At 43.0% G+C, this 15,622-nt stretch overlaps 1 protein-coding gene across 1 annotated transcript in view; it reads left to right on the top strand.

Moving 5' to 3' along the window:
- The window catches only part of LOC115082398 (noelin-3-like), a 60,282-nt gene extending 58,887 nt beyond the window's left edge, over positions 1–1,395 (top strand). Inside the window, exon 4 of the mRNA XM_029586617.1 lies at positions 718–1,395. Coding sequence (XP_029442477.1) covers positions 718–1,395 — 678 coding nt within the window. The remainder of the gene's footprint in view (positions 1–717) is intronic.
- Positions 1,396–15,622: the final 14,227 nt, after the last annotated feature.

The raw sequence follows: 15,622 nt of genomic DNA, 5'->3' as shown, positions 1-15,622 counted from the left end.
GCTATAGATTGATTATTCAGTCAGAGTATGTATTTGTTGAGTTATGTCTGGTATGCCCCATTATGCTTTAGTTCCACTGCATAATATGATTGAAGCTTTGCACATAGTGATATTTGTTGTGGTGAGCAGTGAATGTCTGATAAACCATTTGAGACAGGAGAAATGTGTGATAGGTACTGCTGTTCGAGTCGATTGAGAAATACTCTTATAAATCTTCAAAGTATGCAAGGAAGCTGTTAAGCTTTATAAATAAACAGCTTCCTTGCATACTCCGAAGATTCATAAGATTATTTCTGTAGCAACTCGAACAGCGCTACCTGCTATCACACATTTTCCTTTGTCCCGTACGATTCTGTGTGTGATATTATTACTCCACATCCATTGTGTTTGATAAACCATTACCCTGCCTGGTAGGAAAAGGTCCAAATGGCAAACCCAGGGTTAATTACATATCCAGTGTTATAATCAGAAAAGGATTTTTTCCCATTCTGTGACTATAGGAAAAATCTGTACTGAAATAGGTTCTTAAATGGGATTAGTTGACCAGTACTTTTTTTAAAAATCTGTATGATTCCTTGGAGTGCATTTTATAGCTGCTAAACTGTCCTACTCTGCTGCCGGCAGAATTTTATTTAATATATTGTTCCCAAGGTACAGCACATTCTGAAGCATTTTGTCATAGACTTCCATTTACTGTCTGTTCTCTCTTTATTCTAGGTCTGGTATATGGACAATTACTACAAAAATAACGTTGTTCGTGAATACAAATCGATTGCAGATTTTGTCACTGGGGCCCAGTCAAGGACATACAATCTCCCTTTCAAATGGGCAGGGACCAATCACGTTGTTTACAATGGCTCCCTCTATTTCAACAAGTATCAGAGCAACATCATAATCAAGTACAACTTTGACACTGGCCGAGTGCTTGCCCAGCGAAGCCTGGAGTACGCTGGGTTTAACAATGTATACCCCTACACTTGGGGTGGCTACTCAGACATCGATCTGATGGCAGATGAGATTGGTCTTTGGGCTGTCTATGCTACCAATCAGAACGCAGGCAACATTGTAATCAGCCAGCTGAACCAGGATACCCTAGAAGTGACAAAGAGCTGGGACACAGGCTATCCAAAAAGAAGTGCCGGGGAATCCTTCATGATATGTGGAACGTTGTACGTTACCAACTCACATTTAACAGGAGCCAAGGTCTACTATTCTTATTCCACAAAAACCTCCACATATGAGTATACAGACATTCCTTTCCTGAATCAATATTTTCATATATCCATGCTTGACTACAATTCCAGAGATCGAGCTCTCTATGCCTGGAACAATGGGCATCAGGTCCTCTTTAACGTCACACTTTTTCACATTATTAAAACAGATGATGAAGCATAAATTTCTTTTCCTCAAAAGAGGAGTTTGTGAAAAAAAAAAAAAACAACAACTCTGATACAGCCCCCTAAGTTGTTTCTGTATCTTGAAATTCTTTTTCCATTAATAAAATGCATTTTTAATCATGTGTTCTAAGAACAGAACCTGTGAAAAAAAAGAACCTGTTGGAACTACAACTATCTCCTTAATTCTTGAGTCTACAAGGCCATTTATGGCGTCATAAAAAAAAAAAAAAGCACTAAAGAAAGTGTAGGTGGTTGAAGACTGTTTAATAAGATGAATGATATGCCTTATATTAAAGTAAAAAAAACTATTTGGTGGCTTAAATGCATGAATATCTTTTTCTTTTACCTATGTCATCTAAGTTAATCTATTTGTTTCTACATATCAAGATCTTGGTAGCCTAATGTGTACCATATATTTTATTTGTGTTCCTGAAAGAAAAAGATTGAAGGATCTAAATTAAGAAGATGTAATGTCCTTAAGTTTGCCTGTTAGCGCTGTTCTCTAATGCAGACCTGTACAGTAAAGTTTTTCAGTATTTCGCAAACATTTTATTGACTATATGTATTTCTACCATTGTAACCACCATTGTGCAATTGTATCTCTTAACTTCTGTGAAAGTAAACTTAAGTACTATTTTTTATAAAATGCAGTGGAGCTCAATCCCAATTGTGTTTATGACTCAGTTTTAAAATACTGAAAACGAAATAGATTTTAGGTCATGTTTGCCTTTGCAGTATTAAGTTCCATAAAAACTGATATTTTTCTTTTTTTTTCTAGATTTCAAAGAGGTTCTAATTATCATAGTCATATCTTCTTAATAATAATAGTTTTACATTTAGATATCATTTATACAAATAAAATCTCACATGTTACAATTTTATGCTCCAGGAGCACCTGTAGCCAATGCTGGAATTGTTGACTTGGCAACACATTTATGGTATGTGAACTTGATGAAAGTGTCCACAGGAAAGTTTTCCAGAAAACCAGTGTTACGTTATTAATCAATCATATTTGGGTAAACAGAGCTACAGGAAGTCAAATGACTTATCCCGAGACACAGTCAATAAACTGGATTTGAATACATCAGGAATTCTCCTGTGCTGTAGCGTTACATTGTAAGAGTAGAAAAATTCAACTTAGGTCCTTGAAGGTCATGAACAAGTCTGCTCTTAATGATATTTTCAATGAATATTCAATTTCCTAGCGTGTAGCAGATAGACTCAGGACAATTGGGTATAGTGTACTCCTGTTAGCAGTTGGAGACGGATCAGATTTCAATCTGATGTCAGCCCCTAGTACATATACCCCTGCAGGAAGTGCAGCTCCTCAGTATTTTCCGTCTCCATAGCAGTTAGGGACTATCTGCACGCTCTCAGAGCGTTAGACCAAAATTAAAGAACAAAACCCGAAATTTAAAGAAGAAACCTACCTGAAGATGAGCCCCGCACTCCTGCGGTGATACCCTCGGGTCCCTCCCCCAGTTGAGTTTCCCGAGGTGATTTCCGTGGTACCTCAGAGGTGAGCCTCGGTCCGGTGGCCGAATCTCGGCAGGGACATAGCCCCCGAACCCTCGGCGTGGCGTAGAGGCAGCCTCGGTTCGGCGGCCGAATCGCGGCGAGGACTTAGCCCCCGATCTCGGGCGCGGCTGAGAGGCAGCGGGTGCACCCCCTCGAGTGCGGCGGTGAAGGTATTTGCCCTCTCCCCCTGCAGCCGGAGACCGCCCAGAGTGAAACCGGGAAGCGCTGAAGACAAGGTAAGGTGGAAATCTTCTACTTAATCCGGTCTCCGAAGATCGAGGAGGAGCACAGGTTGGCGATCGGAATCTGTGCCACCGGGTTGATCCGCCCTAGCAGGGCTAGGCCCTGGCTGTTCCAGGGTCTGCCCAAGTGGAGATCCTCCGAGGAAGTCACCATATTGCCCGCATGCTCGCCGTCGCCATCTTGGCCTTGTTCGCTGCGCCGCCCGCTGTCCGATCCGAGCGCCACAAATTAAGCACTATCATTCCTCACTGACGCGGCTTCCAATCTAGTGCGCACAGCAGCCAGAGGAGTGTCGTCCACGGTGGCAGCCAGGAGACAACTCTGGCTTCGAAATTGGTCGGCTGACGCCTCCTCCAAAACACGCCTCATGAGAATGCCCTTCAAAGGATCCCTCCTGTTCGGCAGCGAACTAGAGAAACTGGCCAACAAATGGGGCGACTCCCCATTACCTCGCCTGCCGGAAGACAAGACGAAGAGAAACCAGCATCCTTTTCCCAGGTCCACCAGAGACAGAAGCTCACAGTGCTTCAACCCTTACAAGAACAACTATCAAGCGCCCCGCCCTACGGGCAGGAACCAGTCCTTTCGGAACAAACACAATAAGAGGGAACCAGCTCGGGTCCAGGCCCCAGCCACACCCCACAATGAGATTCAGCCAACCCATCCAAGGGAAGAAGCCATAAGGGGCAGGCTAACCCTATTCTACCGCAGATGGGTCGAGATAACTTCGGACAAGTGGGTCCTAGCCATCATCCGAGAAGGGTACTACCTGGACTTCTTTTGAACCCCTCCGGACGTTCGTGGAATCTCCCTGCCACGACCCCCGCAAGAAGGCGGCAGTGGAAGCTACACTGACCAGACTTCTGGCCCTCGAGGCCATAAACCCGGTACCTACACGGGAAATAAATACTGGACATTACTCCATTTACTTTATCGTACCCAAGAAAGAGGGTACATTCAGGCCCATCCTGGACCTCAAGTCGGTCAACCGACACCTAAGGATCCCACACTTCCGCATGGAAACCCTACGATCGGTCATACTTGCAATACAGCCAGGAGAGTTCCTCACATCCCTGGACCTGTTGGAGGCCTACTTACACATCCCAATTCATCAGGAACACCAGCGCTACCTACGCTTCAAGGTCCTGAATCATCACTACCAGTTCCGGGCACTACCCTTCGGGTTAGCCACTGCACCCCGGATGTTCACCAAGGTAATAGTAGTGGTGGCGGCAACACTCAGGAAGGAAGGAATTCTCGTTCATCCTTACCTGGACGATTGGCTGATCAGAGCAAAATCACCGGAGGAAAGCCACCAAGCAACCAGCAGAGTCATAGCTCTACTAGAAAGCCTGGGATGGGTAGTCAACACAAACAAGAGCTCCCTACAGCCCTCACAGTCGCTGGAATACCTAGGAGTCTGATTCGACACCAAGGAAGACAAGGTCAGCCTGACCCCCACGAGGAGATCAAAGCTGTGGGACCGGCTCCAGACCTTGCTGAGCGCCCCTCGTCCCACAGCATGGGATTACCTGCAAGTCCTCGGACTAATGGCATCCACACTGGAAGTGGTGCCATAGGCGTGGGCCCACATGAGGCCCCTGCAACGCTCACTCCTATCATGGTGGAGTCCATGATCCCAGAACTACACCGTACGTCTACCACCACCGGGCAGAGTCCGGACCCAGCTAAGGTGGTGGCTACAGACCAGCCACATGAGCCGGGGATCAAGACTATCCCCCCCAACCTGGACCCTGCTCACCACAGATGCCAGCCTACACGGGTGGGGAGCACACTGCGAAAAGTTAACCGCCCAAGGGTGGTGGAATGAAGAAGAGGCAGGGTGGAACATCAACCGCCTAGAAGCACGGGCGGTCAGATTAGCCTGCCTACGGTTCGCCCACAGACTTCGAGACAAAGCGGTCAAAGTGATGTTGGACAACGCCACGACGGTGGCCTACATCAACCGGCAGGGCGGAACCAGAAGCCAACAGGTGTCCTTAGAAATAGACCCTCTGATGGCTTGGGCGGAAGCAAATCTCCAGGACATCTCCGCCGTCCACATCGCCGGGAAGGACAACACCTCGGCAGACTTCCTCAGCAGGGAAAGTCTAAACCCAGGAGAATGGAAGCTGTCACCCACAGGCTTCAAGATGATAGTGAATTGGTGGGAGACTCCAGACATGGATCTTCTAGCAAACAGATCCAACACTCAAGTACCCAGATACTTCAGCCGCAGGTGGGATCCGCAGTCCCAGGGGATTGACGCCCTGGTACAGGCCTGGCCACCAGGGATCCTGCTATACGACTTTCCACCGTGGCCCTTGCTGGGCGCAATCATTCACAAGATTCAGCGGCACAGGGGGCTAGTTCTTCTGATGGCCCCGGACTGGCCTAGAAGACCCTGGTACGCAGACATGAGAAGACTACTGGCAGGGAATCCACTACCCCTGCCGCCACACAGAGACCTGCTACAACAAGGTCCCATCCTCCACGAGGACCCAGCTCAATTCTCTCTTACGGTCTGGCCATTGAGAGGGCCCGCCTGAGAAAGAGGGGATACTCGGGGGCAGTAATAGATACTCTCCTCCGAACACGCAAGTTCTCCACATCTCTAACATACATAAGGATCTGGAGAGTCTTTGAGGCCTGGTGCGAAGACCACAATGTCAAACCACGTTCCTCTAAAGTTCCCGTGATCCTGGAATTCTTACAGAATGGACTACAGAAGGGTCTGTCCCTCAAATCCATCAAGGTACAGGTGGCCGCATTGTCATGCTACTGCTCCAGGAGCGAGGATGACAGCATAGCCTCGCACCCAGATGTATCACGCTTCCTGAAAGGAGTCAAACACATTCGCCCACCACTAAAGTGGCCAGTGCCCCTGTGGAACCTCAACCTCGCTTTGGAATTCCTAGCGGGATCCGCCTTCAGACCCCTCCAAGGCCTGTCCCTCCATCTGTTAACCTTGAAGACAATGTTCTTGCTGGCCGTGTGCTCGGCCCGCCGCATCTCAGAGCTACAGGCTCTGTCCTGCCGTGAGCCATTCCTCAGACTCACCCCGGGGACCATTCAGCTACGCACGGTTCCCTCCTTCCTCCCCAAAGTGGTCTCACACTTCCACCTTAACCAAACCATCTCACTACCTACGATGGACGGCTTGAAGAAGTCGGAAGAAGCCCGTAGTCTGCGCCATCTTGACATCGGCAGACTCCTATCCAGATATCTGGAAATGTCGGAACCAGTACGAAAGACAGACCACCTTTTCGTCCTTCACAGCGGGAAGAGGCAAGGGGAAGCGGCCTCGCGGGCAACCATTGCCCGCTGGATCAAGGAAGTCATCAAGGCGGCCTACGTAGAAGCGGGAAAACCACCACCTCTACAGGTCAAGGCCCATTCCACCAGAGCCCAGGCGGTTTCCTGGGCAGAAACTAGAATGCTGTCAACCTGCCGAGATCTGCAGGGCGGCAACGTGGTCCTCCATCCATACCTTCTCCAGATTCTACCGTCTGGATGTTCAGGCTCGGGAGGACACAGCATTTGCAAGAGCAATCCTAAATGGACCACGGGCAGCCTCCCACCCAGTTCGGGAGTAGCTTTTATACATCCCATTGGTCCTGAGTCCATCTGCTACACGCTAGGAAATGGAGAAATTACTTACCTGATAATTTCGTTTTCCTTAGTGTAGACAGATGGACTCAGCAGCCCACCCTCGGCTGCCGTTATACATGGTCCTTCAACGAATCAAGGGTAAGCCATGCTTTCATTTCCCTAGGGCATCCACCCTGCCAGGTGTCGACGCTTTCCGGTTGAGCACACTGGCGGTCTCCAGCTATAGTCAACCAACCAGTTCAAGTTAATCAAGTTGTTAACATTCTAACAAAAGTTATCTAAGTTAATCATATTAAGTTAATCAATCAGTCAGTCACACATATATCCACAATGCTTTGCAAGGAAGAATACTGAGGAGCTGCACTTCCTGCAGGGGTATATGTACTAGGGGCTGACATCAGATTGAAATCTGATCCGTCTCCAACTGCTAACAGGAGTACATTATATCCATTGGTCCTGAGTCCATCTGTCTACACTAAGGAAAACGAAATAATCAGGTAAGTAATTTCTCCAATATATTTGAATAAAATTGTTATGAGAATCAGGTTAATCTGTATATTTTGATTATCCTGAACACCAGCCTTGTTTGTAGCCCACTGAGAACTGGATCTAAATACACCTGCATTAAAACATACCTCTTACTTTGTGGAAAGTTAAAAACACTGTAGTGATTTACCCAAATATACCATCTGCCTGAAAAATGCCTTCACTCAGTCTTGCTAAGAAGTATGCATGGTGTGCCATAGAATGTGTGCTTTTTGCGGCATTGAGGGGAGGCAGTCCCTGGGGCGTGTTTTGGATGGGATTGTGAAAGAAAATATATAGGTTTGATTTTTTTTAATCTACAACTAAATACAAGGAGAGAGGAGACAGAATATAATCTATAACTCCACAAACCATTTTCACATAATTCTTAATCTCACCAAATGACAATATCATAGATTTAGAGCTCTATAGAACTTTAATCTGCAGCCTCTCGCCATGCAATGGGCCGCAGGCTGTATTCAGCCTTTAGAGCATTTTTCTTTTTAATCATTTATTGTCATTTGTATCTACACACTGTTACTTTATTGTATTATTAGTTCTTTATCAAATCTTATACTATTATGTTCAACGTATCTTACACTCTATCACCAAACACCAAACGTAGAAAGAATACTTAGCCAACAAATCTATTATATCACCAAGCTATGCTGTTTACAGATGCTCCCAACATGAATCATGTTTCAACTGAACCTCAGTCTTCTTCAGGGGAATTATTTTAATTTCATATAGGCCAAAATATTCTGTTAATCCTACAAATTAAAAACAATCAAATTAGACCCTCCAGCTTCAATAATAAATCTTTAAACCCCTTATACTTGTGCAAAAATACTTCAAACATACCATTCCTAACCCTTATTCAAATACACACTCACCCAGACACACATTCACCATCTCTAAAGGGATTCAAACATGGCACCTCAGCGTCTCAGATGTCAACTTCAAACTTAACCCCACTAGTTTAAATGTATCACTCAAATTTCATCACAGGAAATCCGGGACAAATCCCTTAGTGTAGAAACTACATCTCCCATACTCCTCAATTAAAAGATGCAGCACAACCCATCTAAAAAACAGACCAATCAATTTCTTTATTTAGTCCTTTAGGATCAACCGTATCAAAAAAGTATATCCACTTCTGTTCTCTTTGCAGTAAATAACCATCAAAATCACCTCCACGATTGCAGGGCAATAGTTTTTCTATCACTGCGAATCTTAAATCGTTAAATGTGTGATGATACTGTAGACAATGTTGCACTACCGGTGCTTCAACTTTACTATGCACAATAGCACTCCTATGCTCTATCATCCGGGTCTTAAGACTCCGTTTAGTTTTGCCAATATACAAAATGGGGACAAGGGCACCACAGCCCATATATCACACCTTTAGATTCACAATTTGTAAATACCTGGAACCTAAATTTACCATTTGCAAAAAATGGTAAAACCCTCACCGGAAAAAGACTGAGTGCAAACCGTACATTTTCTACAGGGGTAATGCCCCTTAACATTCACATTATCAGATATCACTTGCGCCCTCTCATCTGCAAAATCAGAGTGGATGATCATATCTCTCAGGTTTTTACCCCGTTTCAAGGCAAATCTTGGCATTTCATGTAATCCATCATGTAACATCAACACATGCCAATATTTCTTGATAATATTCTGCACTTTATATACCTGAGGAGAAAATGGTAGAACACACACTGTTCTATTCGAATCCTGTTGCTGGTTGACGGGCAAAAAAAGAAAATCTCTATTTACCCACCAGGCTCGTTTGTAAGCTTTCCTAATCATCTGTAAGGGATAACCCCTCTGTTGAAAATTATGAATCATAATTTGTGCCTTTGCTTTATAATCTTGTACATCAGAGCACAATCTCCTCATCCTTAGAAATTGCCCATATGGTAAGTTAGACCACAGATGCTGTGGATGACAGCTGTCATATCTTAATAGAGTATGTTTGTCTCTTGGTTTGCGGTAGATAGAAAAGTTAAATCCCATAGATTGTAATGTAATCAAAATATCAAGGTATGCCATGTTCTTCCTATCAAAAATATAGGTGAACTTTAAATTTGCATCACATCTTTCCAACCAAGACATAAATGCTATAAACTCACTTTCCTCCCCCTCCCACACCACCAAGATATCATCAATATATCACCTGCATAACTTCACATGGCTGCTAAAAGGATTATCATGTAAATACTTCTCTTCAAAATTCCCCATGTATAAATTCACTACCTCTGGCGCCATTGTAGTGCCCATAGCCACCCCCTTTTTTTGTAGGAAAAAGTTATCAAACATGAAGACGTTATTCTTAAAGCAATACGTGCCAAAGATGTTATAAATTCTGATGGAATCCGGGACGATACACTTTTCAATTTAGCCTCAATAATCTCAATGGCTTCTAGTTGTGGGATATTCGTATATAACGATACCACATCAATAGTAGCCAATGCCAACAATTTATTAGGAAATAGCTGTGAAGTCAATGATTCCAATTGTAAAATCAAATCGGAAGAATCTCTAACATATGATGGCAAAAGCTTCACCATTGGAGATAAAAATCTATTCACAAACCTAGATAATGGCTCTAACAAGAACCCTTAGTGGATATGACAGGTCTCCCCAGGGGGTTTCACTAGTGACTTATGCACTTTAGGTAGCATATATAATACCGGTGTTTTAGGAAAATCAACAGTTAGAAATCTTTTCTCTCATGATGTAATCCAAAATCTAACAAATGCAGTTTCTACCAAGGAATCTATCTCCTTCTTCAAATCATTAGTAGGATCTTCTACCAATCTAGAATAATATGTTGAATCATTCACTTGTCAAGCCACCTCTTCACAATAATCAGTGGCATCCTTCACCACCACCGCTCCCCCTTTATCGGCAGCTTTTATTACGATTGAGAAATCTCTAGCCAAATCTAAAAACACACTCCGTTCAACTTGGGATATATCTGACTCAAATTCTGATGTATTAAATTTCTTCAAACCTCGTATCTCTTTAATAACTAGATCTCGAAATGTGCTAATAGAGGGGTCCATAACTCCGGGAGGACACCACTTTGATTTAGGAACCACAATCGATGTATTTGTGGTAGAAAATGGTTGATCCGCGAAATAGATTCATAACCATAACTGTCAAACAAATTTATGAAAATACTTCTCAACCTCAAAAAGATCAAATTTAACAGTCGGAACATATGAGAGTCCTCGCTCAAGAAGCGATATCTGTATCTCACTTAAACTGTAAGAGGATAAATTAATCACAGTGGACTCACTCAATCCCGATCTTGTTGGGAGCGAGTGATAGGTCGACTCCGCGTCTGCTGGTTGTTCATCTTGCCTCCTCGACTCGAAAATTTGGGGTTTTTTGATTCTTGAAATTTCACACATCTATTTTGTTTACCCTCATTAGTACTTTCAATATCTTCACCCGAGGAGTCTGACAAGGAGAAACTAGAGTTATCAAAAGTCCATGGTTTCTTATTTTTATTCTTTTTATAATTGGGTTGCATCCAATAATAAACTGATCCTTTCTGATAATCTCTTTCGTCTTGCATGAATTTCTCCAACTTAGTTTGTTTAATCTGAGCAGCAAAAGATTCAACATTCTTCTCAACCTCGCTAGATTTATTCTCAAACTCCTGGCTCACCATTTCTATCTTCATCGTTTCCAATAATTGGGAAATCTCAGTCTTAATGCCCTCCACTGTAATTTTAGTCTGTTCAATAATCACCAGCATTAAATCAAGAGAGCATTTGTTTAAAATGTGATTCCATTTTTGCATAAAAGAAGAATCCTCAGTATACAATAGCGGTTCTTTATTAATACCAATCCCCGAGGAATACTTTGTACCCTACAATACTCAATTAATGTCTGTCCATGCATCTCTGTCCGAACAAGTCGCTTTTTCAAATTTAAAACCTGTGTCCAGATTTCGCCTTGTGCTAAACCTCCCACCGGGGTTGAAAAGAAAGCTGGGGTCTGTAATACCTCCTGTAAGTGTGTGTGTGTAAAACTAAACACATCTTGCCAGTTTGATGCAATAATTTAAAATGCTCCCAAATAAATTGATAAATGATCACAACAACCAAAAAGAAGCAGCTACCTCTCCAATTGATCACCAACTAAATACAAGGAGAGAGGAGACAGAATATAATCTATAACTCCACAAACTGTTTTCACATAATTCTTAATCTCACCAAATGACAATATCATAGATTTAGAGCTCTATAGAACTTTAATCTGCAGCCTCTCGGCACACAATGGGCCGCAGGCTGTATTCAGCCTTTAGAGCATTTTTCTTTTTAATCATTTATTGTCATTTGTATCTACACACTGTTACTTTATTGTATTATTAGTTCTTTATCAAATCTTATACTATTATGTTCAACGAATCTTACACTCGAACACCAAACACCAAAAGTAAAAAGAATACGTAGCCAACAAATCTGTTATCTATTAGTCCACCAGTTTACCCAGTCCTCCTTCAGGGTATCGAGACCCTCCTGATTCTTCAGCCTGACCTCCCCCCAGTTCAGCCAGAGCTCCCACCCAGTCAGTATTTCACAATAAACACATTTAATATCACTTACGCCAGATAATGAGCAGGTATAAACATACGCGAGAAAGTTGCCAAATCTACATGTGTAAGTCTCTTATAAAATAATAAGTTACATGCTTGAATGTTGGTCCGTCCCTAAAACATTCCTAGACCACACCTTTTTTACATGCATATATTTACATGGAAACCCTTATTTAGACATGTTTGAGTACATGCTATTTATGCGCACATATGTTAATTATTACGTGCATAACGTTTTGAAAATTCACTTTTTAATGTGCAGGTTAAGATGGTCCCGCATCTAAAATTAGAAATACTAAAAAATAGCACATACCCAAATGTAAATCTGGAAGCAAAATATGCAAATAAGGCTTTAATGTGTGCACGGTAAATGGCATGGTATACTCTCCTCATATACTATTAATTGTGGGCTCATTATCACCAAAACGTTATCACATGTCTTGGACCGGGTAAGTATGCAAGCATTCTACCTCAGGATACCCACTGTGTTAACTAGTGCCAAGTGAAAAGGCCTTTCAGCAGGGGGGTTTCCTCCCATGCTGTGCTAAACCCCCATCTGGGCACCACCCAACCTAATCCCCTCTCTGCAGCAAGAACAGAACCCTCTCCAGGGCACACCCACTCCCATATCAACACCCCTTCCATGGCAATGACATAATCCCCTCAGGATTACGGTATAAACTGAAAGCCCAAAATTATCTGCTGGGAAAATCCCACAGTGTACTGATCCTCAGGAGCATCCGTCTTTGAAACATTTACAGAGCCCCATCCAGCCCTCTCATCCCGATTGGTACAATGACAGGGTCGTCTCTAAGGTCCTACCCAAGCCCTCCCACCCCCTACCATGCATCTGGAATGTGCACTTACCAGTCTTCACTAACAAGAAGGATGACAGACCTCCTGCTTGTATGGCCACTGAACTCAAGAACGATACTATCCAATGTTGCTTCACTACTTATCAAGCATCCAGAATAGGACCGAGGTCACATTCTTGAGGGAAAGTTTAGCAAGTCCTTGCTGGAATGCATAGCATGTTACAATCAGTTTTAACGTGTATGTAAACATTTTACTGAACTGCAAGCAAAACCTTATTTATTGTGAGTTTCATTGCATAGGCCTCAAAAAGGGCAGTTTTCTAAGTGTTCTAGCTATCCAATCATGGAGTTAGGGGGCTAAAGTTTAAATTTTTCCGCTACAAGACAGCTATTTAGCCATTCAAACTAGGTTTCCCTGGGGCAGAGATGAGCCAGCTAGTGTAGAAATTTCTACAGGGATAGTAAGGACAACGACACCAGCAATGCTATGGTTAGCTAGATATAACATAGAATAATAGAAATGATGGCAGAAGAAGACTAATCAGCCCATCCAGTCTGCCCAGCAAGCTTCACACTTCTTTCATACATATCTGTTTCTCTTGGCTCTTAGCAACCCTTGGTTCTATTTCCCTTTCACCCCCATCATTAATGCAGAGAGCAGTGATGGAGCTGCATCCAAGTGAAATATCAAGCTTGATTAGTTAGGGGTAGTAACCGCCGCAACAAGCAAGCTACACCCATACTTATTTGTTTACCCAGACTTTGTTATTCAGCCCTTATTGGTTGTTTCTCTTCTCCCCTGCTGTTGAAGCAGAGAGCTATGCTGGATATGCGTGAAGTATCAGTTTTTCTTCTCCCTTGCCGTTGAAGCAGAGAGCTATGCTGGATAAGCGTGAACTATTAGTTTTACTTCTCCCCTGCTGTTGAAGCAGAGAGCTATGCTGAATATGCATTGAAAGTGAAGTATGCATTGAAAGCGACATTAACTATCAATAAATATTGAATACGCCTAATAATTGGTAATACCTATAGCCTATGAACTCTCCGTTAATTTTACATACTCTTACCCACCCCTGGTTTTTTTTTTTGTTTGTTTGTTTTTTAATTTGGAGATGGCAGCCCTCCATCTTTCCGCTCCGTGAAGGTAGAACACCAACCACTGGCATCCCGCTCCGTGAATGCCTCTGTGGCTACTGCCGCTCCATGCAGTGTTTTGCTGCCTCCTCTTTATACACGTCCTCTAGACCTGATGGATCCACAGTGTTTATCCCATGCCCCTTTGAAGTCCTTCACAGTTTTGGACTTCACCACTTCCTCTGGAAGGGCATTCCAGGCATCCAACACACTCTCCGTGAAGAAATACTTCCTAACATTGGTTCTTAGTCTTCCTCCCTGGAGCCTCAGCTCGTGACGTCTGGTTCTGCTGATTTTTTTCTGACGGAAAAGGTTTGTCGTTGTCTTTGGATCGTTAAAGTTTTTCAAGTATCTGAAGGTCTGAATCATATCACCCCTGCTCCTCCTTTCCTCCAGGGTGTACATATTTAGATTCTTCAATCTCTCCTCGTATGACATTCGATGAAGACCCTCCAACTTTCTGGTCGCCCTTCTCTGTACCGCTTCCATCTTGTCTGTCTCTTTGTATATACGGTCTCCAGAACTGAACATAGTACTCCAGGTGAGGCCTCACCAAGGACCTGTACAAGGGGATAATCACTTCCCTTTTCTTACTCGATATTCAGTAGCAAGTTATCAAAAATTGCCTCCATTATTATTTTTATATACCAACATTTGATCACAATTGAGATATCACACCAGTTTACATTCAGGTACTGTAGGTATTTCTCTATCCCCAGAGGGCTTACAATCTAAGTTTTTTGTACCTGAGGCAATGGAGGGTAAAGTGACTTGCCCAAAGTCACAAGGAGCGACAGTAGGAATTGAACCCTGGTCTCCTGGTTCATAGTCCACTGCTCTAACCACTAGCCTAGTGCTCTAACCACTAGGCTATTCCTCCTTGTAGATGTTTTGACAAATGTAAATCTACAAGCATCACAAAGGAGCAAATACTGCTCTCCAAATGTAGTAGTCAAGTCACCAAGGAGATGCAGGAATATAAAGTCAGTCCCAAACTTCAAAATTTTTCAAATGCACAAATATTTTACTCATCAAATCGGCAACTCCATTGCTCAAAAGACACAAGAATTTTTCAACACAGGGTCCCCCGACATGGACCTGTGTTTCGCCAAACGCGGCTGCGTCGGGGGGGGGGAACGGTATTTTCTTTATGGCATTCAAAGCTTTAAATCTTAGCATCTTGGCAGTGTTTCAGGCAAGGAGAGCAAAATGTAAAAACATCTACAATTAGAGAATCCTGATTAATATTAGCCTTACTGTATCACTACTTTTATTCCAAAATTATGGCTCCATTTTAATTAGGTAATTTGTAAGCTTCAGTAGTGGGAAAAAGATGATGTGGGGAAAAAATGCATATGAATTTATGCATTTTGTTTTCTGAAAACAAAATGCATAAATTCATATTGATATACAACTAAGTATGAAACGGCCATGGTCATTTTTAACCCTCTTCTGAGTTGATTTGTTCTAATCAACAAGAACCAAAAACTTCCTCGCCTGATTAGAGAAAAAAACAAAAAGTTGATTCTGCTTTCCAAGAAATGTAGCTAATATAAAATCAAACCCCTATAACTATTAACTAATAACTAGTTTGATTTTCAAAAGTCAAGGCTACAGAAGATATTTCTACCCTTTAAAACTGAACAGAGATACCGCAGATCAGTGCTGCAGTCCCCCATCTCTACAGACTTTGAGGTGAAAAATGTAGCAAGTGCATGTGTAGTATAGCATGTACGTGAGTATACACTATATGAAAAACT

The sequence above is a fragment of the Rhinatrema bivittatum genome, unplaced genomic scaffold (genome assembly GCF_901001135.1).
Source record: "Rhinatrema bivittatum unplaced genomic scaffold, aRhiBiv1.1, whole genome shotgun sequence".
NCBI classification, from domain to species: Eukaryota; Metazoa; Chordata; class Amphibia; order Gymnophiona; family Rhinatrematidae; genus Rhinatrema; species Rhinatrema bivittatum.
The sequence above is the reverse complement of the archived record's forward strand: the minus strand, read 5'-3'. Positions and strand labels throughout refer to the sequence as shown.